The sequence below is a fragment of the Cyrtonyx montezumae genome, unplaced genomic scaffold (assembly GCF_038088225.1).
Source record: "Cyrtonyx montezumae isolate F1298 unplaced genomic scaffold, pur_monq_1.0 scaffold_3, whole genome shotgun sequence".
NCBI lineage: Eukaryota > Metazoa > Chordata > Aves > Galliformes > Odontophoridae > Cyrtonyx > Cyrtonyx montezumae.
In genome coordinates, this window is record NW_027072034.1 from 139715261 (window position 1) to 139739321 (window position 24061).

At 37.7% G+C, this 24061-nt stretch overlaps 1 protein-coding gene across 2 annotated transcripts in view; it reads right to left on the bottom strand.

Annotated features, from left to right (window-relative positions):
• CADPS2 (calcium dependent secretion activator 2) overlaps positions 1-24061 on the bottom strand; it is a 297492-nt gene that overhangs the window by 37023 nt on the left and 236408 nt on the right. The window contains exons 19-23 of one of the 2 annotated variants that reach the window (XM_065743497.1): positions 17193-17334; positions 16956-17063; positions 6279-6434; positions 4082-4229; positions 3085-3099 (exon numbers count right to left, since the gene is read on the bottom strand). In XM_065743497.1, coding sequence (XP_065599569.1) covers positions 3085-3099; positions 4082-4229; positions 6279-6434; positions 16956-17063; positions 17193-17334 — 569 coding nt within the window. The remainder of the gene's footprint in view (positions 1-3084; positions 3100-4081; positions 4230-6278; positions 6435-16955; positions 17064-17192; positions 17335-24061) is intronic. The other variant, XM_065743498.1, reaches the window with a different exon arrangement.

Below are 24061 nucleotides of genomic sequence, written 5' to 3' on the forward strand. Positions count from 1 at the left end.
ACATAAGTGTTTATTCTTAAATCCTGTGGTGATCTGTTGAGTAACTTGCTCAGATCTGCAATATATTCAATTTTCTCTTCCACTTGACCTCACTGCATCTCAATATTGGACTTGGCTTTTTTATTTACTTGTGCTTTTTCAAAATTTAGTTTACTTCTGTTTCTGTTTTGCTTGTATTAAAGTTGGACAGCTCAGAGCTCGGAAAATAAATTCTATGTGACCACCTGAACCAAAACTATTACTATCATCATATAACATTACTACCTGCATATTAAATTGCATCTGTATCTCTGCTATCAAATCAGCTATAATCCTCTACTATTTATTCAGTTAAATGAGCTTGATCTTTTAATTCTATGAACAAAAAGATCTTTAGAAACAAAGATCATCAAATTAAAGCAGTTTTCTGGGTTGTTTTTTCTTTTTCTGTTTTTTTTTTTTTTTTTTTTTCTTTTCTTCCCTCTATCAATATGCACAACACTGGCAGTGGTATATTCAACTGAGATGGAACATCACTAATTTTTTCCAGAAGTGGAAAAGCAGTCTCTCTGTTATTTAATAAGCATGATAAGGAGGCTGGAATTCTGAACTAAAACAGCTTTTATAAATATTCTGCTATAAAGCACTGAGAAGTATAGACCATTTATTCACAGAATCACAGAATTGTAGGGGTTGGAAGGGACCTCTAGAGATCATCAAGTCCAACCCTCCAGTTACACAAACCAGCAAATAAGCTCCTGCTCATACCTAACTACTTGTCAACCTAAGTGGCCCTAGAACTATTTTCTCAGAGTCTTGCCTCCAGCAATATTTCCCATGTGATCCTTGCCTGTCATACTAAAAATAAATGGATGTTGCTGCAATACTGCAGCTTCTAAAAAATTAAAAGTTAATATGCTGTAAACTATTTATCCCAAACAATAAATGCCGAAAAAAACTGAATGAATGTTTGTTGTGTGACAGAAAATGTTTTCCTTACTGCTGCTATTCATTTCATTCAGGATATGTGGACTGTAAAGGAACAATGCCTGTTGGTTCAGGAAGGACATGAGATGCTGCTCAGCATACAGTTACCGAAGATTACATATACTGCCAATAAGAAGCTGGACAGGCAACTGTTTGAGAAATAGTAGCAACTGGCATGTCACTGAGCTGTCTAACTCTTATCTTCCTGCTTTTCTCCATGAATTGCCATTCTGCTTGGCTACAAATAAGGTTATAGGCACTATAGCTCATCTGAGACAATGTGCTCCTCCCTTGGATGTGCCTTTTAAACCCTCCTAATGCAGCTGTTAACCAATGCAGAAGGCATTCAGCAAGCTGAGCTTGCTTTAAACATAATGTATTGACTGTTACTACTGACTATTGACTTAAGTGTCTCGAAAGTGTTGAGGTGATACATGAAAGGAAAGAGCAAGACATTTCTGAATGTCCGACTTAGGAACTCCTTCTAAGAGGGAACTTAAATGGAGAACAGTTGGGAAAATGGTGAGCACTGTAGGAAGTAACGTAGGAAAATTAGAAGACTCAATGAAATTTAAACTCAAAAATCAAGGTGCTGCTATTGCTAACCATGACCAGAATGCCACAATTATAGGATAAATAAAAATTCCTCGCTGACAACAAAAAGTGAAAAATTCCTCATCCAACTCCAACTCAATAAACTATACAAGTGCTCATAGCTCTTTATAGGGAGGGAAAAGACTATGTCATATTCAGGGAGATGTTTAAGTCTAATATCTCATAAAATAACATCTTTCGTCACTTACGGAGTCAGTTTTAGGAACTGTCAGATGGATATTCAGTTGATTTCCAGGTGAGTGAACAGACCTTTAATTGTTATTTTTACTTAGACCTTATGGAAAACTTCTCTTTACTAGACTCAGACCATGTCTGAGGTTAAAGTAAGGCTGAAGAAGAACAAAGGAAAGAAAGGTAATATGGAAAATGTTCTAAGACCAAGTGGCTGAGTTGGAGTATCTGGAAATGCCAGAGCTTATAGAAGAGCAAGAAATGCAACAGTTTATGCCATGAGATGCTCTTCTGGATTCTTTGGCAAATGGATAAGTTCCAGAAGTATCTCTCAAGAAATCTTTAAGTGTTTCAAACGAGCAAGACAAAGCTACAAGTGGTTGTAAGGGTTAATTTTTTTCTTACTCTTTCTTATTCTGAAAGAACCTTGTAAATAGAACAAACTGATAATTCAGAATTTATGGGGAAGGTTTCCCCATTACATGATGATTTCTGATATGCGAGGAATTTGAGATTCCTTTGGCTGATTAGATGAGTTGGAACAAACCTTAATTTCGGGACTTCAAAATAAGTATCTATTTCATCCACTGTTGATTTCTGGCACTGCAGAAAGAGCACTGGGAGCATTTGGAGTTATGGTCAGAGCTTGCAGGGAATAAAGGCTTTATTGTTATTTGGAGCTTGATGGAACTTAAAATAACTGGTAGGGCCTAAAAAACTAGAGAATGAGGAGATTTCAGAAGGTCTGCAGTCTGGGAGATAGCTGTGAATCCTGAACTTCAGCTCTGGGAGATTCTAGCTGACAATGCAGAAGGTATCATCAAGAGCACGTGAGAGGAATGGTGCGACTGTGGGAAATGAGGCCATACCATCTGCCCGAGGTCTTCATGCAGGTGCTGTAGTTTCCTAAGCAAGGGTGTGCACATGTGTGCAGGTTACCACTCAGACACTAAGTAAAAGATGAACTGGCAGCATCCCCTAAGGTAAAGAGTTGATAGCTGTGGTAACTTCTGATGAGAATGAAGCAAGTTGTTTATTGCTATTTAGCTTTACTGAGAGGTGAAAGACCCCAAAGCTTCGTGACCCAGTAAGACATGACACTGGCTTTGAAAAAAAAGGGAAGAATGAAGAATTATCTGGAATCATCTTAAAAGGGTGAATGAATAAAGAAGAATTTAGAACTGGTAATCTAGCAAGGTCAGTCTGTAAGGAAATTCCAAAGGCTGGGCTAGCACGTTAGCAAACAAACGAACAAAAAAGCATTGTTTCCACTTAGAATTCAAAATGGCAGTTAAAAACTAAAGAAAAAAAATGAAAAAAAACCCAACTTACCCATTGACTAGCAAACTGGTTCATGTCATGGAAAACCAAAAGGAAAAATAAAGATGACAGGGTAGAACAGGAAAATGATGAATGTCTCATTGAATTGAGGAAAAAAAAAAGACAATTACATTGAATACACTAAGTCAAAAATATGAGTCAACAAAACTAAAAGCACAGTTCAGAAATGGAAACATCAACAGGAACAATAGGACCAAATAACTGCCCAAAGCAGCCATACATTTTCTTGCCACAATCTGACAAATGTTCTTACAACCCATCCAAATCCAAATAACACCAATGCATTAGTCCAAATGCATTGAAGGACTGTTTAAATTTGATGCTGGTAATGTCATGAGCCTAAATAGCATGCCCTTTTTCACTTTGCACGTTATTCCTGCTGAGAGTTACAACGTGGGAAGTACAGCAGTCAGCGAAGTCTGTATTTCCTTCAAAAACACTTCAGTGCTCCAACTGTGGGGACTGTACTACCTTGGTGGCATACGATTATCAAAATTGTCCCCAGTCTTCACAATTAAATAAAAAAATCCCATTAAATTAGCTGATTATTTCTTTCCTCTATTTTCAGCATGTTCACAGGCATGAATGCTAAGTATATGAGCCAATTAAAACAATTCTTACTCAATTAAAACCTTACTGCAACGGACAATGTTTTGGCACTATTTCACTTTTACAAAAGAGTCCGGATGCAGGATTATGAGCTGCTGCAACCCAAGTGAAATTCTCAGAGTAGCTGTGAACCAGGACTTTCTCTGATTATCTACAGACTCACAGGTCACAGCAAATAAATTAGAGAAGCACTGTATCTTCTCTGTTGTAGAAGATGAGGGGAAGTATCTCAAGTGATCCTTCTAAGGAGTAGTCTTTGCATGCCCCCATACATGACAATTTCCAGCTAATTTGAAATTAATTTACTGAGGACTATCCATACAGTGGGACATATCAGATGAACTGAATATGGGAATTAGGCATACAAAATTCCACTTACCTCTTGCCCTCCTTCCAGCATGCAGAGTTTAGCTGTCTGCTTTTTGGCATCAACTAAGACATTAAACATTGTACACAGAGAAGAAGGAATACGCAAGTCTGTTGATTTGTTTGTCTTTTGCAGCTTGACTTCAAATGCAATTCTTGTTCTGTTTATTAAAACACAATTCATAGCATGAGCCTCTCTGACAATTATGGGTGACTGTCACAGAATATATAAACCTTATTCACCACGATGACTTTACAATGCACATGCATGTGAGAAGATTTTAGAAATAAAATTCTGTAAGTGCAGGACATCTAACCATTCAACAAACAATGGTACTGATGATAATTTCAAGGTTCTGTGCTGCTTCAGCTACTGCAGTCAAATAATAACCGTATTATCTTCTTGCCTACTAGGTAACAATATGCTTCCTTGTATGATGACTAAGAACAATTTAAAGTAATGAAAATATCCCACATTCTCCAGCTCTTCTAGGTTATAGTGTAGTTCACAATATAACAAGTGCTTGCTTGCTGCTAAGAAATATAATTCAAAAATTCTCTTTTAATTTTAACAGAAAAGAGAATCTCACTGATAGTTTATTATTAAACAAATATGAATATTGATATTGAAACCTAAGATGTATCATAAGATCAGTAATAAACAAAACTGTTTGCTTTTCACTTTATTGTAAGAAGAAACATCACTGAAATAAATGATGGTAGTTTCAGAATACACAAATATAAAAATGTTTTATTTCTAGCCTTATTTTACCCTATTATGTGTGGGATTAAAATCCACACAATCAAATCCATACAAACCAAAGTGTTAGATAATGCCAACATTTGGCATTAGATTTATTGCCTAGAAGAAATCCAAGTATTTATATTAACATAATTTTCTTTATCACATTAATATGGAATCACCTTAAAAAAAGACTTAAGATTCATTTGAAAAGATTAAAGTTTCAACAAATGTTAATATTTCAACCAGTAATAATTTCATATATCCTTGTATTTCAATCCTGTTGGTAGAGTCTCAGCCTAAACGTCTTCAAGAAAAAGACATTTGAACAGATGGATATAACTTCAGATGACTGATTAAAAAACTTCAATTTTAGTATCGTTTCATATCTACTTCTGCTATGGACCGCAAACTATTATTCCATTCACTATATCATCTTCCTTCCAAAATCAAATACTTATATATTCTTGTGGTATGATTCTGACTTTTTCACCAACATTTCACCACTGTAGACCTACAGCAATAGGCTCATATAGTAAGTTTTAGGTTTTTGTTCCTATTATGTTTAAAGAAGACAATAAGATACTGTGTTACCATATTAAACTTCACTGGTTATGAAAGCTTCTCTGTTTCTTTAGCCTTCCACATCAATATTCTTTATTTTCCAACTGACACTATTAAACTGTCTACAAATTTTGAGAAAACAGGTTTTGTTGGTTTTTTTTAATGTGTCCTTGCACATGGAATGATGGCTCCTGAGGCACCTAATAAGAGACCCTTGTAAATTTCCTTTTCATACAGATATTTCTTCTGAATTCAATAATATTTACTGAAAGCCATGTCAGAGATCTAGAATCACTAATGATTATTTTAGAAGAATATATCAGAAATTATAACACATAGTTTAAGAACAAAAACAACACTGTATTTACTGTATAATTTCCAGGCTCTCGACAATATACAACTTAGTTTCAGTTGGATGGCTTTCAGATGCTTTTTGTTTATGATGTAAAGGTAGAAATACTGTACGCTCTTCGGTTTGTAATATTGTTCTTATAGATAGTACTCTAAAATGATAAATGAACTAGTATTATTCATTAAAAGCAAAGAATAACTTCATAGTGGAGAACTGAAGTGTACAATAATTTCTTTCAGCAGAATTCTGAAATTTGTTAATATTTGCCACAAATACGGAATGGCATAGCAATTTTATTTATTGGCTTCTAAGGGACACCTCAAAACATGCAAAAATTCTCCTTGCTGTTTTGCAGATGTTGCTAAATTGCTCTTTGCCATGTGCTGGGACATACATAATCATACTTGCCATAAATTCCTATGACCTTTCCCAATGCATCTGCTGCTGAACACTGCAGGAAAAAGGATCCTGCTGTAGATGCACTTCTGTGCACCAGTTCCTATGTTAATTTTTAAATCTCTCCCAGTTTTCTATTGGTCATTTCTACTGTACCTTTTAACGCAGGCTTCTATCATGTCCGTGGCCATGAGTTTAAGTCTCTGCTCTAAATGGTTTGCAAATTCCGGTTCTGGCCAGTGAAGATCAAAAACAAACATCTGCAGAGCATCCAGTTTCCAAAAAAGATCTTCTGAAGTAGCTGAGCCGTTGCTATAGAAAAGAAAATAAAACAAAATCCCCAAGAAACAAAAGATAAATGTATGGATGTCTATCCCATTTTCCACAGGAGAATAAGAGTTCCTTATCAGCCCATCATCCTCCTTCACTTCAATTTACTTAATAGCACAGTTGCTTTTATTCCAAGGATGTGAAAATGGTAATGGAAAATTTTAAATAATTCCAAATACGATGAAAAAAGTACAGTTTTCTCATCTGCTAGTTGATGAATATGGTAGGCTAAGGGAGGTTAGGTTGGGATGATGAGGAATGATGTAGCTCAAATTTCAGATTGAGACAGGAAAAATAAAGGATAAAGGAACAATATTAATAAGGACATTTTTCAAAACAGTTAGGATTTTGCATATGTTTTCTTGCTTTCACTACTCAGGTTGACAAATCTACCAAGGAACTGAGGATACTAGTCTATCATAAAAGAGATACCCAGACAAATAGTCCCTTGATAAATGCTCATTAATTCTAACTGAGGGAATAACATTAGAATGCAATGGAAAAAAAGGAAACAGAAACAATATAAAGAAATTTATGTACAAACAATTAATACATCTCTGTTTTCAAGTTCTTCTTCTGCCCTGAACCAAGTGATAAATTTCATGACATTTACATGTAAATGTTGAAACATTTATACATGTACATGTTGAAACATGTAAAAAGACACGGTAATTCAAAGCTAATCTTAGCCACAAATACAGTTACACTTCCCCTGTCAATGTAGATGAACTAATATTCTCACAATGTCTTGCATTTCAATACCTAGACTATTGCTCAAGGAGCCACAATACTTCACAGCACAGCATTCCAGGATATTAGTGAGACAAGCCACAGAAACGGCCCGGCAGGCTCAATTCTAATTCAGATAGCTTAAATACATCAATATTGCTATTTTCTTGCTTCTACCTCATGGCAAAAGAACACAATTATCAGAGGACAAAGTGACCCTAGCTCTCATGGAAGGAACTGGAGAGTGCTGAATGTGCTGAGTCAGACAAGAGTCAGTTTAAAAAATGAACTGATGTAAAAATAGGAAAGATTTCTAATATTTGACTATTAATGTACTCCTCAGAAGCACTAACACTGGGTCACACCAGGTGGGCAACAGCATTGGGTAGTAACATAAAGCCTTTGGAGAGGTTATAAAGATGTAGGAGCACTGCTTTGGTCTTAAGAAAACCCATCACCCTCCAGGTCACATAAGCATCCACTTTTTCCCCTGCCTTAATGCCAGCAATACTGCAGAGCCATCACTCTCTTCTGCTGTGCTGTTTTAGTGCCAAAAAAAGACAGCCAAGCTGGGAAAAGATGGAGGCCAGAGAAGGCTGAGTGGTGATACCTGCCTATAGAAAAGGGTTGGATTCAAATAAACAACTTTAAACTAACGTTTTAATGTCTACTATGTGCAGGAGGATCTTAGAATGAATCACAGAATGGTTTGGGTTGGGAGGGATTTTAAGATCACCCAGTTCCAACCCCCAGGTTGCTCAAAGCCCCATCCAGCCTGGTCTTGAATGCTTCCAGGGAGGGGGCACCCACAACTTCATCTGTTCCAGTGTCTCACCAACCTCACAGTAAAGAATTTCTTCCTAGTATCTAGCCTAAACATACCCTCTTCCAGTTTACAGCCATTTCCCTTTGCCCTGTCACTACACAGCCTTCTAAAAGTCCCTCCCCAGATTTCCTGTAGGCCGCTATGAGGTCTCCCCAGAGTCTTCTCTTCTCCAGGCTGAAGAGCTCCAACTCTCTCAGCCTGTCCTCAGAGGGGAGGTGTTGGTGTTCCAGCCCTCTAATCGTCTTCCTGGCACTCCTCTGGACCCAATCCAACAGTGCAATGTCCTTCTTGTGCTGGGGGCTCCAAGATGGGACACAATACTCCAGGTGGGGTCTCACATGATCAGAGTAGAGGGGTGGAATCACCTTCTTGTTACTGGTCATGCTTATCTTGATGCTGCTCAGGGTACAGTTGGCCTTCTGGGCTGCAAGTGCACACTGCTGGCTCATGTTGAATCTTTCATCAACAGACACTCCTGAATCCTTCTCCTCACAGCTGCTCTCAAGCCATTTTCCACCCAGTCTATATCTGTGTTTGGGATTGCCCAGACCCAGATGCAGGATAGTTCAGTTTTCACATAGGGGCTGCATATTATCAAGCATTTTTCCTCACTTATTTTAAACTGTATGTAAAAATTTTACATTGTGTTATGCTGAAAGAAAACAGCAGAAGAGACTAAGGTTGCAACTTGCACAGGGATGTTACTGTTAAGGTTAGAGCTGAGTGGGGAGCACTTTCATACACCACTAAGTTTAATTAAGAAATATCAATAAAAAAAAACACCAGAACACTTCAGAAAGTCTATAATTTTGTTGATTTGTTTTTTAAGTTATATGACACCAATATTGGGGATTTCATTATACCTGCTTTGTATACTGTCAGAGAAGGAAGCTGTTGATGCTACATTATATACAATATCTAATTCGAAAATCACACAGTCATTTTCTTACACAGATAGTATAAAAGATGATCAATGATATAGTGACAGAAATGGGGGTATTGCCAGTCAATATTAAAGTCTGTAAGAACACCAGAAAACAAAATCTACTTTCTCAAGAAACAGAACTATTATTTTTCATCGTTAGACTGTATTTTATCATTTTTTATCCTTTCATATACATTTTTTCATTTTTAGCCTAATGGAATTCTAAATGAAATTCTTTAAGACTCAGGAGGACTAATGTGTACTCAATAACATTAATGTATTCTTATGCACGTTCACTCCCTGGTAGCCACTTAATTTGGCTTCATTACACTACCAAGTAAAGTTTCAAATTAAAATAAGTGTAGTAATAGACACAGGTTCATGAAAAATTAATTCATCCCGTCAGAACCACTAATTCATTCACTCTCTTTTCATATGATTTTGAGTTTCCATTCTACAATTTTTATTCCGCACTGTCCAATGACATTTGAATTTGACTACTGTACTATTTCACTACTTAGATGAGGAAGGAAAATAAAGTGCTACAACAGAAACTAATTTTTCCTAGTTCAGGCACAAATATCCAATTTGTTTGCTATCTGTTGAAGAGAACTGTGATTTCAATCGACTTGTTCCTATTTGTACCAGATCATTGCTTTACATGGACTACAGATTTTTTTTTTCTGACCATTACTCATTAGAATCATTACAAATAATATTGCCAACACATACCTCAATTCCCTGAAGTGGATCTACAGTCTGCAGATTTTGTTTCCTCGTGTATAGCTGGTTATCTCACTTCAGGGTTTAATACTCCATAAAATGCAACATGAAGAGAAGCCAAATACAGTATTCAACCCCTCCTGGCAGCAGGAGGTATTCCCACATTCAAATCAAACCACTGAAGCATTTGCATCTATGTGCATAATTAGAAAACTCTTTTTCTTTTTTTTTTTGTGTGCGTGTTTAGAGACAGGACAAATTCTTGGCTACTTGTTTTTACTTGAACACTGATGGTTAGCTATTTTGGTCTAATAATTGGAATAATGCTCTAGCTGAAAATTGAATTGCTACTCTTTTTAAGACTCAATGGAGTTATTTATTTATCTAAAATTAAGTGCAAACTCTATTTTGCAGTCAAGGTTTAAGCTTTCAGCACTAGTTTGTGCAAAAGGTGCTGTTTAGTTTTTGACTTTTTAATTGGGTCATGGGAATAAAAGGTTTCCAATGGTTTAAAGAGGCCCACTCTAATTTCTTAAAAGCAGTTTAACTTTGTATATGTAGTCCCTTATAACCTAAATAGCTCTATGGATTTCTGCCTCACTGTACAGAAAACAGCAGAAAAGGTGAAGAACATTGTATTTCTCCAAAATATTAAACTTAGGAGCTGCATACACTCTCCTAAGCAATTCACTTGTCCACTAACAGCTGAAAGAGGCAACTTTCCTCTGCTTAGGCAACTACCAAAGTAGTAACAGTCAGTCAAGCAGCCCATTTTTAGAGCTGCAAGATCTACCCAGAAAGATAGCTTTGAATGTGGAAATATAAGAGACATACTAAATATCTGTGGATATTCTCTATCAACCATAAGATCCCAAATCTGGATTCCATTCTTGTGAAATTTACCAAGAACAATGTTAGTGATTTTATAGATTACTGTCTACATTTTGGAGTTTACTACTGAATTATAACCCATTAGTGCTTTGTGGGTAGTGTTACAAAACAGGGCAACAGTTCTATGTGCTTTGCAAGATCCAATTTCTTCCTTGAATATGCATGTTCAGGACTCAGAAAGTCAACTGAGAATTCTTCAAACATAAAAGGCTTTTTGGTAATTACTGAGTCAATGGTACTTCCCCCAAACCCTCTACCTTCTTCCTTCTTAAAGAAAGTACTTTTAAGAAACAAAATGTAGCCTGTAGTATACACTTATCTTCCAGAATGCTTTAGTAGGAGCTTGCTATACTTGTCTTGAATTCAAAACTCTGTATTCCACAGGAAGTAGATGCTTCAGCTAGATTTCACTTATAGACATATTTTTAACTATCCTTAAAAACAAACAAACAAAACCTATTTTCATCTTCCAACTTGCCACAGACAAGTACTTGATAAGAACAAATGTGGCAGAACAGATGTAATGTTCCTAAACAGTGCTGAAATATGCCCCAGAACATGCACAAACAGACCACTGCAGCTTCTCTCTTTGCCACTCATTGTAGTTGGGTCATAGCAGAATGAACATAGCTGTAGCACTTCCTTTCTAATTGCCTGCTGCAGCTGGTACACAAGGCAGGACTGTCCACCTGTAAACATGTATCCTATGTCATGTTTCTCCAGCCTTGAGGTTTGTTGAATCCAATGATCTAGAATGGCATAAGATAGCAACAGACAACCTCAGGTCTGTATCTACAGTGTTTATGGATAGTGAATTTCTGTCATGCCTGCACTGACAATGTATAAATGAAATCATACACAACTAAAATTACCGACGAATGTATTTTAACAGCCTGGTTCACAAGAGGCAAAGAAACTAAATTTAAAAACGAAATAGAACAGAAGCAATTGTAACTAATTAATGAGTAATTAATAAAAGCATAATTCTGGGTAATTAGAAGACTTTACAGAATATTCCGTTTTTTTGTCCTCTTAGGATACTGCCTTTAGGCAAATGCTGCAACACTCTGCAGGTCTAGCCAAGGTGTCTTTTGAGTTATCCTCTCTGGAGACCAATCAAGACAAACAGTCTACTACACAGAACACTTTCCTCCTTCCATCTCTCTCTTCCCAATGCCCACTGATAATAAAAGGCTAAGGAAAAACAACAGAAAATGATGTAATGATCTTTCTAAGCATTGTCATAAATACTGTACAATTCCTGCTTCAAAATACACAATCAGAAAAAAGAAAAAAAAAAAAAAGCAAGTTAATTAAAAATTATAAATAATATTCTCTTGTAATATTCAAAAGAATTGGTACAATTTTTAAGTGATAAAGAGGGAAAGATTGTAACATTAATCAACAAAGCACACAGAGAAATGCCTAACAATATGTGTTGATGATAACTTTCTCTTACAAGTAGCACAGGAACCCATGAGAAAAGGTGCTCTGCTGGACCCTGTTCTGACCAATGAGGATGGTCTGGTAACGTGAAGCTCAGTGGCAGCCTTGGCTGTAGTGATCACAAAATGGTGCAGTTCAAAATCCTTAAGAGTGTCAAAGAGAGTGCACAGCAAGCTTGCCACTCTGGACTTCAGGAGAGCAGACTTCGAACTCTTCAGGGAACTGCTTGGCAGGGAGACATGGGAGAAAACCCTAGAGGGAAGAGAGGCCCTCTGGCTGGTATTCAAAGACCATCTCCTCCAAGCCCAGAATCAGTTGCATCCCAAGAAAAAGGAAGGCAAGCAAGAATGCCAGGTGGCCTCCATGGATAAACAAGCTGCTCCTGGACTTAAGCTCAAAAAAAAAGTCTGTAAGGAGAGGAAGCAGGAACAAGTTACCTGAGAGGACTACAAAGTGGTTGTCCGAGCAGCCAGGAATCAGGTTAGGAAAGCTAAAACCCAGACAGAATTAATTCTAGCCAGGGACATAAAGGGGAACAAGAAGAAACTCTACAAGTATATCAGTGATAAAAAAGGTCAGGAAAGATGTTCTCCCTGGAAGGAAAGTAGAGACCAGGTCATGAGGGATATGGAAAAAAGCTGAGATACTCAATGACAGCTTTGCCTCAGTCTTCACCAGCAAGGGCTCTAGCCACATCACCCAAGTTGCAGAAATCAATTGTAAGATCTTAGAGAAGGCAGATTTGCCTACTGTAAGTGAAAATAAGATTTGAGACCATCTAAAAAATCTGAAGGTGTCCATGGGACCTGACAAGATTCATCCATGGGTTCAGAGGGAAGTAGTAGATGAAGTTGCCAAGCTGCAATCCATCATATTTGAAAGGTCATGGCAGTCTGGTGAAGTTTACACTCACTGAAAAAGGGAAACATGACCCTCATTTTCAAGAAGGGAAAAAAGAAGATACTGGAAACTCCTGAAGGCTCTACTATGGCACACAGAAAACAAGGATGAGGTGATTAGAAGTAACCAACATGGCTTCACCAAGGGCAATTTTAGTGGCCTTTAATGATGGAGCCAGTGGATAAAGGAAGAGCAACTGACATCATCTACTTGGGCTTGAGCAAAGCATTTGACACTGTCTTTCATGACATACTGGCCACCAAATTTGAGAAAAAATGAACTTGATGGATGGACCACACATGGGATAAGGAATTGGCTGGATAGTTGCACTCAGAATGTTGTAGTAAAAGGCTCAATGTCCAAATGGAGACCAGTGGCGAGTGGCATTTGTCCGGGATTGGTGTTGGGACCGGTGTTCTTTAACATCTTTGTAGGTGACATGGACAGTGGGATTGAGTGCACCATCAGCAAATCTGCAGGTAACACCAAGCTGAGTGGTGCAGTTGACATGCTAGAGGGACGGAATGCTATCCAGAGGGATCTGGACAGGCTTGAGAGGTGGGCTTATACCAATCTCACGAAATTTCAAAAAGGCCAAATGCAAGGCCTGACATCTGGATCTGGGCAATCCCAAACACAGATACAGACTGGGTGGAAAGTGGCTTGTGAGCAGCTGTGAGGAGAAGGATTCAGGAGTGTCTGTTGATGAAAGATTCAACATGAGCCAGCAGTGTGCACTTGCAGCCCAGAAGGCCAACTGTACCCTGAGCAGCATCAAGATAAGCATGACCAGTAACAAAAAGAAGGTGATTCCACCCCTCTACTCTGATTACGTGAGACCCCACCTGGAGTACTGTGTCCCATCTTGGAGCCCCCAGCACAAGAAGGACGTTGCACTGTTGGATTGGGTCCAGAGGAGTGCCAGGAAGACGATTAGAGGGCTGGAACACCAACACCTCCCCTATGAGTACAGGCTGAGAGTTGGAGCTCTTCAGCCTGGAGAAGAGAAGGCTCTGGGGAGACCTCATAGCGGCCTTCCAGTTTCTGACTTGGGGCCTACAGGAAATCTGGGGAGGGACTTTAAAGTAGGCTGTGTAGTGACAGGGCAAACTGGAAGAGGGTATATTTAGGCTAGATACTAGGAAGAAATTCTTTACTGTGAGGGTGGTGAGACACTGGAACAGGCTGCCCAGTGAGGCTGTGGATGTCCCCTCCCTGGAAGCATTCAAGGTCAGGCTGGATGGGACTATAGGCAGGGATAGGTGTCCCAACCTATAGCAGGGGGTTGGAACTAGGTGATCTTAAAGTTCCCTTCCGACCTGAACCATTCTATGATTCAATGTATTTTCATGTTTTTCAGTTCAGCAAAAGTTCTTAGATAGGTATGTTAACAGCTCTGCTGAATATAAGGAGCCTTAAATATGGATTTAAGAGCTTCTTTGAACAGAGTCTCACAAGCATATACTAAAGATTACATATTAGTTAAATTTGGAGCATATGAAAACTTTTACTATCACAACTGCAATAGACACAGGAATTGGTAAACATCTGAAGGTAACTCAAGTTTCCATTTTTTCTCAGTTTTTTGCCTGCAGATTCTTCATTTGTATTTCAAGTTGAAAATGAGTAATGGTAAAAATCATCGCTTTTAAAGAGAAGGAGAAAAGACCAGCACAATTTTGGGACACACTTATTTATCTTCTTATCAAAGTTTCAGCCATGTAGCCTGCAGGAGGGAGCACAGTGGGCTGGGAGTTAATGACTAGGTGTGCCAGTGGGTAGAAGGAGCCACTTGCATTCACTGACAAAGGGCAGCCCAGTCTCCTGAATTTAGGTGCCTCCATTGACAAATGACCCCCTACTCCATTTAAGGGGGGTGTTCTTCATAACAAAATAGAAAACTACAGGAAACACTAAGATTTTCTTAATAGAGACTGGAAAATGGGTACTTGGTTATTTTCCATTGGAGAATTTAACTGGAAAGCTCTGATTTTCCTGAAAAGGACAAGGTGGGAGCTGTTAAAGAAATAAAACCCTCCTCATTTCATACAATTATGAGATTATTTCATGTAATAATGACAGCAAACCACCTTCTCCACTGGAAGGTGAGACACTAACAATCAGGAAAAAGGGAACTTATGAGCTTGGAATAATAAGTAGATTGCAATACCTTCACTCAAACTGATCTTACTTTTTGATTCAAATAAAATACACACCAGTTCTGAGAAGTTACCCGGTTCTTCTGTAGGATGCAGGTAGGCTGTTTCTTAAAATAGTACCTGAATTCCACTGCATTACAATAATAACACTACTTAAAATCTTAAAATTAAATTTATACACTCTTCAGTGAATACAACTTCAAAGCTCTACTTTTTAAAAAGATAAAGCAAAGAGTCACCTACAACAGAGCCAGCTGGGAGATCTTTTCTTCTGGTTTGCTGCAAGAGGCAGCTGAAAGCATACTGAGCTCCATGCAGATACCATACTTGGCACAGCACTTGTTCCTGTTCCCCCTGACAAGCAGCAAAGCAACAGCTACTGCTGGCAAGTTTTTACAGCTCATGTGAACCTCAGTGCTCACTGACACTTTCAAAACCTCATGAATTAGCTTAGGATGTTATTTCTATTTTTCTATACAGGCCACATACTTATTTCCAGGATATATGCAAGGGAGATGAGGGAGTAGCTGAGTTTCACAGTACTCACAGTTACTCATGCATTTTTTACAATGCTGCCTATGTATTTATTGCTATACCAAAGCTTTCATGTAGTAAAGTTATACCAGTATAATCCTCCAACCAGGACCAATACTTGTTATATATTAATTATAAACTCAATATTAAAAACACACATATTTTAAAATCTACAAGTTACTTTCACTGAATGAGCTTGCTAGAATACAGACTATAAGAAGACCACATCTAGGATTCTAACAACTCTTAACTCTAAAAGCTATTCTTTAAAAACAAGTAACTTTCAAAAGGATGACAGTAACTAGGCAAATGGATTTGAGTAGCCAATGACAATTAGCTTGTACTCAGAGCTGAAATCAATTGCATAAGCACATTAGGAGAAATCTAGAGTTATAGCAAACATAAAAGCTACCAAAGCCAAGGATTAAGAGGAATTTTATCAGCTTTTAGAGGAATTAGCAGCATAACAACAACAATACTCAACAGACAAGTGTCAGAAATCTGGCAGAGCACAAACTATAAACTCACATGGTAATGGATGTGAGTACTTGTTAGGTGTGCTTAATTCAATCACAAAACTTGAGAAAACAGTACTTGGCTTGAAAATTTATTACTGACTTTTCTGTGTTACACTATTTTCTGAACTCATCCACATTCATCTTCTGCTATTACAACTTGAGCTAAAGTAAAGTTCTCCTTGAGCCTTCCTCTAGTATATATAAATGTGTCCATATGAATTCTGGCCTGTAACTATAGGAGTATTCCTGAAGAATAGAGCATAGAGCATATCTGGTCTTTTTTTTTTTTTTGAAAAAACCACAAATGTTGGTGACAAAAGAAAATAAAATAGATATTTTTTGAAACAGGCAAAGCAACAGATACAATTCTATTCTGGGTACTAATTAACTTTTACAATTTTCCTCTAACATGGATATTTAATGGCTAAATTTGAAATCAACTGGAATCAGTTTTCAGGACCAGTTTTTACATACCATGAGTTAATACAAAAATATGATGGGCTGCTTCATTTTATGATCTAAAAGCAGCTATTCAAAAGATTGCTCACAGCTTATTAATCGAGAAGAGTAATTAAATACTTTGGAGTATAAAAAAATCACTCATACTTTGACACACCTTTGCCAAGCTGATTTTTTAAGTTACCAAGTTTAAGACCAATCCATTTAAAGGCACTAAAAAAGCACAATTCGCTAACAGTCCATGCTTGGCTCACTCCCAAGAAACAGTAATTTCCAACTAAGAGATCATGAACACCATGCAATCCAAAAACAGCTGCACAGAACACTAGCAAGGCCATGCAGAGCTGACATACAGTCAGAAGGTTATTGAAGAATACACACGTGGATTCATACATAGAAGTCATCCAGGTTGGTGTAGTAAAGCTAGGTATTTGTGGAAGATTAAGAGGCAAACTTGGAACTTTTGGAAGAGCTACATTAGGAAGACTGTTGGTGATGCTCCTGTGAAGAAATAAACAATGTAGGAATACAATAAAAAATAGAATATTTAGAGGACAACGGAGGACAACACCTGATTAGACAGAAAGCTGTAGGCAGGTGCTTTGCAGAAATCTTGTAGAAAGTACTTACTTGACAGGTTGCCACGACTCTTGTTCAAGACCTCTGTGAATGGACTGGGCAATTGATGATTCCATGAGGTCAATGTAGCGGATGACCATGGGAACAAAAATTTCTTGCAAGTGCTTGTGAAACTTTCCATTGCACAAAAATGCTTAAAAAAGAAACAAAACAAATAAAGATATCAGGCCTTTCCTTCATTTATTTTGCAACTGGAAAGAGTGTCTTTTAAAAAGTTTTAAAATACAAAAATAATCCAAGAACAAGTATAGTGTGATCCAGCCTGTGTAGGAAGTACTGTACATAAAAACAAAACAAAACAAAACAAAACAAAACAAGTGCTTCTTGAGGGCTTTGCAGTACATTTTTAAATGCCACTGTTATGAAAACTAGGCATAGATATCTAAGTTCTTTCTTGAGCTAGATCACTCCTGTATCTTCTTAAAATACATTTTGCTAAATCTAAGCCTTAGTAATTTTGTTCAACACCAGGGCAGAAACAACAACGATAAAAAAATTAAATAAATTTGAATGATATTCAATTATTTTCTTTACAATAAAACATTCCAGCTTCCGTAGTTTGCTGTACTGATTTCAGCCGGGACATGATGCTATGTTTTGGCTTTGGGAGAAATACAATGGTGATAACACAATGGTGTTTAGTTGTTGCTGAGCACTGCTACACAGAGCCAGGGATATTTCTGTTTTTCACATTGTCCTGCCAGGGCTGAGGGGACAGAACCAGGACAGCTGACCTAAACTGGTCAAAGGGATATTCCATACGATAGGATGTCATGTGAAAAAACTACAAAACTTGAGAGCTGGCCAGCAGCTGCTGCTCGAGGACTGGCTGGGCATAAGTCATTGGCTAGTGAGAACTGTTTTGTGCATCTCCTTTTTGGTAAATATGTATTATTATAATTACTGATAGTCTCCTTTTCTCTTTCTCTTCTGTCTTAGAAAATAGTTTTTACCTCAACTCACAGGATTACTTTGTTTTTTGTTTTTTTCTTCTCATTCTCTCCCCCATTCCACTGGGAGTGGGGGAAGTGAGCAAACAACTGCGTGGCACTGAACTGCCTGCTGGGTTAAACCACAACAGCTGTGTGCAAAAATACAGTGAAATACAGCCTTTTCTTCAGATGGGATTTACTGCAGGAAAAATTGCATAGACAATGAAGATGCTCAAAATCTAAAAATAAGTTTGCCATCACCACTATTTTTTCTGATAGTACTTAAAATGTTCTTTAGCAGTCTCATCTTCACTGCACCTATGGCCTGTCCCACCAAGGGACTGTATCAGTTTCATGTTTTGAACGTCTGTGTTCACCCATTAATCTAGTACTATTATTAGGACATGTAATGATATTCCCATGCGTCATGTAGGCAAGCTGAGTCACAACAAGAAGTTTTCATGGTTTTGCTTTCTCTTACTGATATGTGTTTTAAATTCTCTTGTGCATTCAGCTTCAGCTTTCTCTTCAGCTCAGCATGCTTCAGGCTTCAGTTCACTCACCCTTTATATCTCAAGCTACCAAACACTTCAAATGGAAAAGCGCGGGTAGCAGCTACTGTCTCTAGGGAATTCATTTGCATCTTTCCCTGTATGGCTTCTGTGTTTCTCCTCTTACTTATCCCTGCATCCAGACTTTTCATTTAACATGGATGCGTACCTCTGCTGCATTTTGAGGAGCCTCTTCTTCCTAAGAGTAAAAGACTCATGTGGCTCAAAACCATGGCATCCATTTCATGAAGATATACACTTCCCTTGTTCTAGTTCACTACTACAATTCCATGTGTAACATACAAAAACAATGTCTGTAACTTACAGAAACTGCTTTGTTTTCAACTTATGACTTATGTTTACCACAGACAGCATCTAGGAAGATGAAGACAATGGAGAAAACGTGACATCAAGTTTTATTTTTCTATTTCTACCTGCATTGCAGGGAAACATCTTTGTTGCTGAACATCTGGACAACATTTTCTTTAACATCTTATTGGAGAGGACTGGGAAATTATGTATCAATTACTTTTTCCTAATGTGAGAAGATTGACTAGATCAACACTCTTCATTTGCCCACCTGCCTGTCTCTTCCTAAGGATTTCAATATTTTTAGCTAATTTCAGTTGTATATAGAAAAAAAGGTGGAGATATCAAACCTCATGAAAACAGGCAGCTAGGTAACAGAAAGAGATTGTTAGCTTCCGCTGAGAAAAAGACAGCAGCATAGACTTGCCTCTTATTGAACCCTTGAGAATCTACCCTGGAGAGCACCTATGAGTCCATTACAAACATGCTCCATTATTTACGCTGCTCATTGAAGTACTTGTTAACTAGCTAGTTCTGGCATAATTAATTGCACACCAGGCTTTCAAAACTGTTATTTTCCCCTTGTATTTATATGTCTTAAAAAATGCAGCATCTGTACCCAGCAATAGCAACAGCTGAGAAGGATTTGGATATTAACACAAAGATGTGGAAGCTTGCCCACACATTGAGTGTTTCACAGTAAACAGCTGATGAGCATTGCCTTTGAGAAACAAAAGGTGGCAGGTATCAAGCTACATAGAAGGCTGATTTTTCAAGGCTACTTGAGCCTAAAAGCAACAAGAATACAATTGTGTCAATTAAGTCAATATTGCTGCTTTACAGAGAATCAGTTCAGGATGGGCATTAATCAGGCAATCGCAGTTACCTGAGGGGATGAGCTTGTAGTTCACTGTTTTCTGAACACACCGCAGAAATGCTCTGCTATAAGATCTGCTCAGGGAATTACAGTAATAGAGCCTCATGGGCAGGAGGGCAGCTCTTGTTATTCAGAAGTCAGAATGAAATTTAAAGAAGTCACAAGCAATAAAAGCTGTTCAACTTAGAAAGCTGAATCATTTTCCTAACATCCTGACACCAATCTTTGCAGGGAAATGAAACTACCTAAACCAATGCCAAGATGCTTAATCTGACTGCACTCCACGTAGATCGCTCTGTATGTGGGCACACACATTCAACTGCTGTCTTGGATGAACAACTCCGTGAGCATTCTGTTTTCCCAGAGCTGGGGACATGACAGATTTGATTTACTCATCTAGAGATCTCAAGGATTACTTCAGGGGAGGGAGAGAACTCAGAGCACGGAGGTGAGTGATGTAGCTCAGTATTATCAGCAAACTCATGGCACTCTACCTAGTGATTAGAATTGATCTTGCCAACAGGTACCACCTGTGCATCTAAGCAGATGGGAAACAAGAGATCCTTGAGGTAATGCCACACTTCAAAACCCTCAACTACCACTTGTCTTCAAAACTACGTAGCTTAATTCTCCATCATTTTGTGCCTATAGGTGTCCCACGTGCTCTCCACATGAGCCATCTCGTATTCACACAAACAACAACAATACAAAACTGTATGCCAGGGCAAGGTAATGTGTGTACAGTGTTAAGGGGAAATGGATTGTGGGAATAGAAACATCTCCCACCTAAGAAATTCTAGAAATACCGGAGTTAAAGATGAAACTTTTCAACTCTTACATAGCTGAAATATCATAAAATGTGACATGAAAAGACCAGAGGTGAAAAGTTCAGTGTGACAACACAGCACTGGAATAAGGTTCCTCTCCTAACAGCAAGGAAAATAATCTACTGTTCTTATGCACACTGGAATGTTTGGAGGTTACTTTCATTTTACCTATGCAGGTGATTTGGGAGTTATTCTAGAGCCAGCATGGCAAGTTGTCCTCAAGAGCTTCTCCAGGATCAAAGGTAAGGGGAAAAACAAAACAGATTGTCACGTCTCTGCACCAGTGGCAAAATCATAACTTTGGAAGTCTCCTGTCATCCCGTTCTTTATAGGACTCTCAAGAAGAGAATGTCTTGGCTTTCCTGACATATTTTAAAATCCAATTAAAAAACACTGAAGTTCAAGATTTGATAGTTTTGCCACAAAGCACTAATGCAATATTGCTGAGGAACAGTGCAGTATATTATGTCAGCAAAAGATGATGACATTAGAATGGAAAGAAAATTTGGGAAGAAAAGGGGCAGAATATTGAAATACACAATTAAGATACCTATATGCTATCGATGAGCTAAATATAGAAACACTTGATGAAATTGTGCACACACCAGTAAAAGTATCTCTGATCATGTTATCCAAGAGAAACTGAGATATGTCTTTCTTGAAATGCTAAAAAAAATTATTAAGATGAATAATTAAACAACCACAGAATCTACATAGTCCTCTTAAAGCAGCCCCTTTCATAATTTAATTAATAGGCTCAGTGGAGAAAAAGTAAAATCTTCATTACTGAAAATCAGATACAGTCCTGGGACAATCATGGGTTTCTTCTACGAACACACAATTCTAGAAAAAATAATTTCGTTATCTTAGAGAGATATTGAGTAATGCTATCTCTGTACCATCCGCAAAGCTTTATGCAGTCAGGCACAACTGAGTATCAACAATTGAAACTTTGGAGATCATTAAAATTTACATTATAGAAGTAGTTAACAGAATTTTTTTCAAACACTTAGACTGTAGATAAATTTGTTGTGAATATTTAAAATCTATTACCAATGTGCACAGTACATGTGACTTTGTCAGCACTTTTCGTTGCCTGATAGCTCCTCTCACAAAAGATGTAGTATCTTGTAAGATAAGAAGATCACATTCCTCCCTCCTTTTTGAACAGTTACACTTCATTGGTTAGACTTAGAGCAACAGAAGGACAATCACCAATGAACTCAGAAAAAACTTCTTAATATATATATTTTTTTCTAAATAAGAGTAGAAAAAGTAGGAAAGCTTCATATCACTCAGAATGGAACCCTTTATAATAGAAATGTGAAGCAAGCTTGAACCAGGACTTCCCTCTCCTTTTAATTCAAGCGAAGTTATTTAACAGAAAATATGTTGGATTTTTTTTCCTCAGTGTCAAATGAATACTGTATTTTAAGCATTTGGCTTTAATTATGTACAGTGTTTTGTATTCCACTTAAAATAACACATCTGGTACATTTGAGTGGTAAAGACAATGCACTTTCATTATCACACACTATTTCTAATACTGTATTTTAGTGACACAAAAATAATCATACAATGAAATCTGGCTTTAATGCTGTAGACGTTTAGATTGTTTCTTTATTGCTGGGAGTTTGCTCATGACAGGTTTGCATGAAAACTGACTCCTGCATCGAATATTTTGAGCTCGTTTAAAAGCTCTTGAGATAGAATAACACGCAGGTGTCGGTTCTCCAAATTTCACTGAAGATTAACCTAATATGCAATATGGTGACCTAACAGTTCTTCATTTGAAAGAAATTTGAAAAGTAATCTCTGATATAGCTGAAGAGTGAGAATAACCCAGTGGGATTTCCACCTCTTCATTTCCTAATGAGTTTTTTGATAATGAGAGGTGACTTTGCCAGTCACTGTGGGCTCTATTATGGCTAATTTACTCCACTTCACTCTCCTTGTTAATTATTAACACTAGCCTTTTTATCCTCATGAGGCCACATTCCAGTTTTTCCCTTTTTAGATTTTTTTTTTCTAAACCTATCTTTATGAAGGTGACAGTTTCCAGGAAAAGGTTTTCACTTATAGTACAGCCAGAATTATTTATTTCACTTTGGAAGACTGTAAAATTGATTATATAAGCATGGGGAACTATTCCTAGTGTCTTTAATGTACTTGCAAGGTGAAAAGGCTGTTAATTAAAGAATAAGCACCGTGGTTATGTATCACTTGGGAATCAGATCTTGGTAGAATGGTCAGTTGCCACTTGCTAACATACCCACTGATTAAAAGGTGACTAATTTCCATGGTTGCTTTCCAATACCTACATGGAAAAAAAAAAAAAGAGTATAATTTTCCAGATGGTTTTCACTCACCAGAAACTGTCATTTACTGTATCTATTACCTCAAGGGAATTACTGAAACTGGTATACAGGTGTGACATTTCATATAGCAGTCCTTTCAGACAAGGTTTTAAAATCTTGCTAATAACTGCTTTGACATGAAAAAATATTTACCTGATTTTCTATAAAATGTCTTTCCCAAGGCTGATTGAATAATTTAGGATTATTATCTGTGTAATCTTTTAAGGAAAGAAGAATCAGTAGCATCCTAGGAACTTCTCTGCATGTAAGGACCTTATTGCACTCTACCACTTCCTGAAGGGGGGTTGTGGTGAGGAGGGGGTAGGCCTCTTCTCCCTGATAAGTAATGACAGGACGAGAGGGAATGGCCACAAGTTGCGCCAGGGAAGATTTAGATTGGACCTCAGGAAGCATTTTTTTTCTGAAAGAGTGGTCAGGCACTGGAATGGCCTGCCTAGGGAGGTGGTTGAGGCACCATCCCTAGCGCTGTTCAAGAAGCGTTTAGATGAGGTGCTAAAGGACTTAATTTAGTAGTTGGGTAGAGATAGTGATAGGAGGATGGTTGGACTAGATGATCTTATAGGTCCTTTCCAACCTTATGAACTTATGAACTTATGAACTTATAAGGACAACCCTTGCTTGTTTCTATTACCTCTGCTAGGTTGAATCAGTGCACAAAGAGCCACAAATCACTCAGTAAAGTTAAAACTGTTGTCACAAATCCTTCTTTTACAGTTACTGAATAATACCTCCACAGCTCTCAGAAACCAAACAATTGTTTTAAATGCATACAATACTACAACTATAGATGTTGATTCCTAAAATGGAAATATAAAATTATAAGGAAGACACTAAACATGCCATACACCAAGACACACACTGCAGGTATCATTGGTGGCTTCAGCACACTCACCAGAGGTGCTAGGGACAGGGGCCACGTCCAAGAAGTGCAGCAGTTTCACATACTGAGCAGACCTCAATTGCTGAGATCCAGAATGTGATCTCAA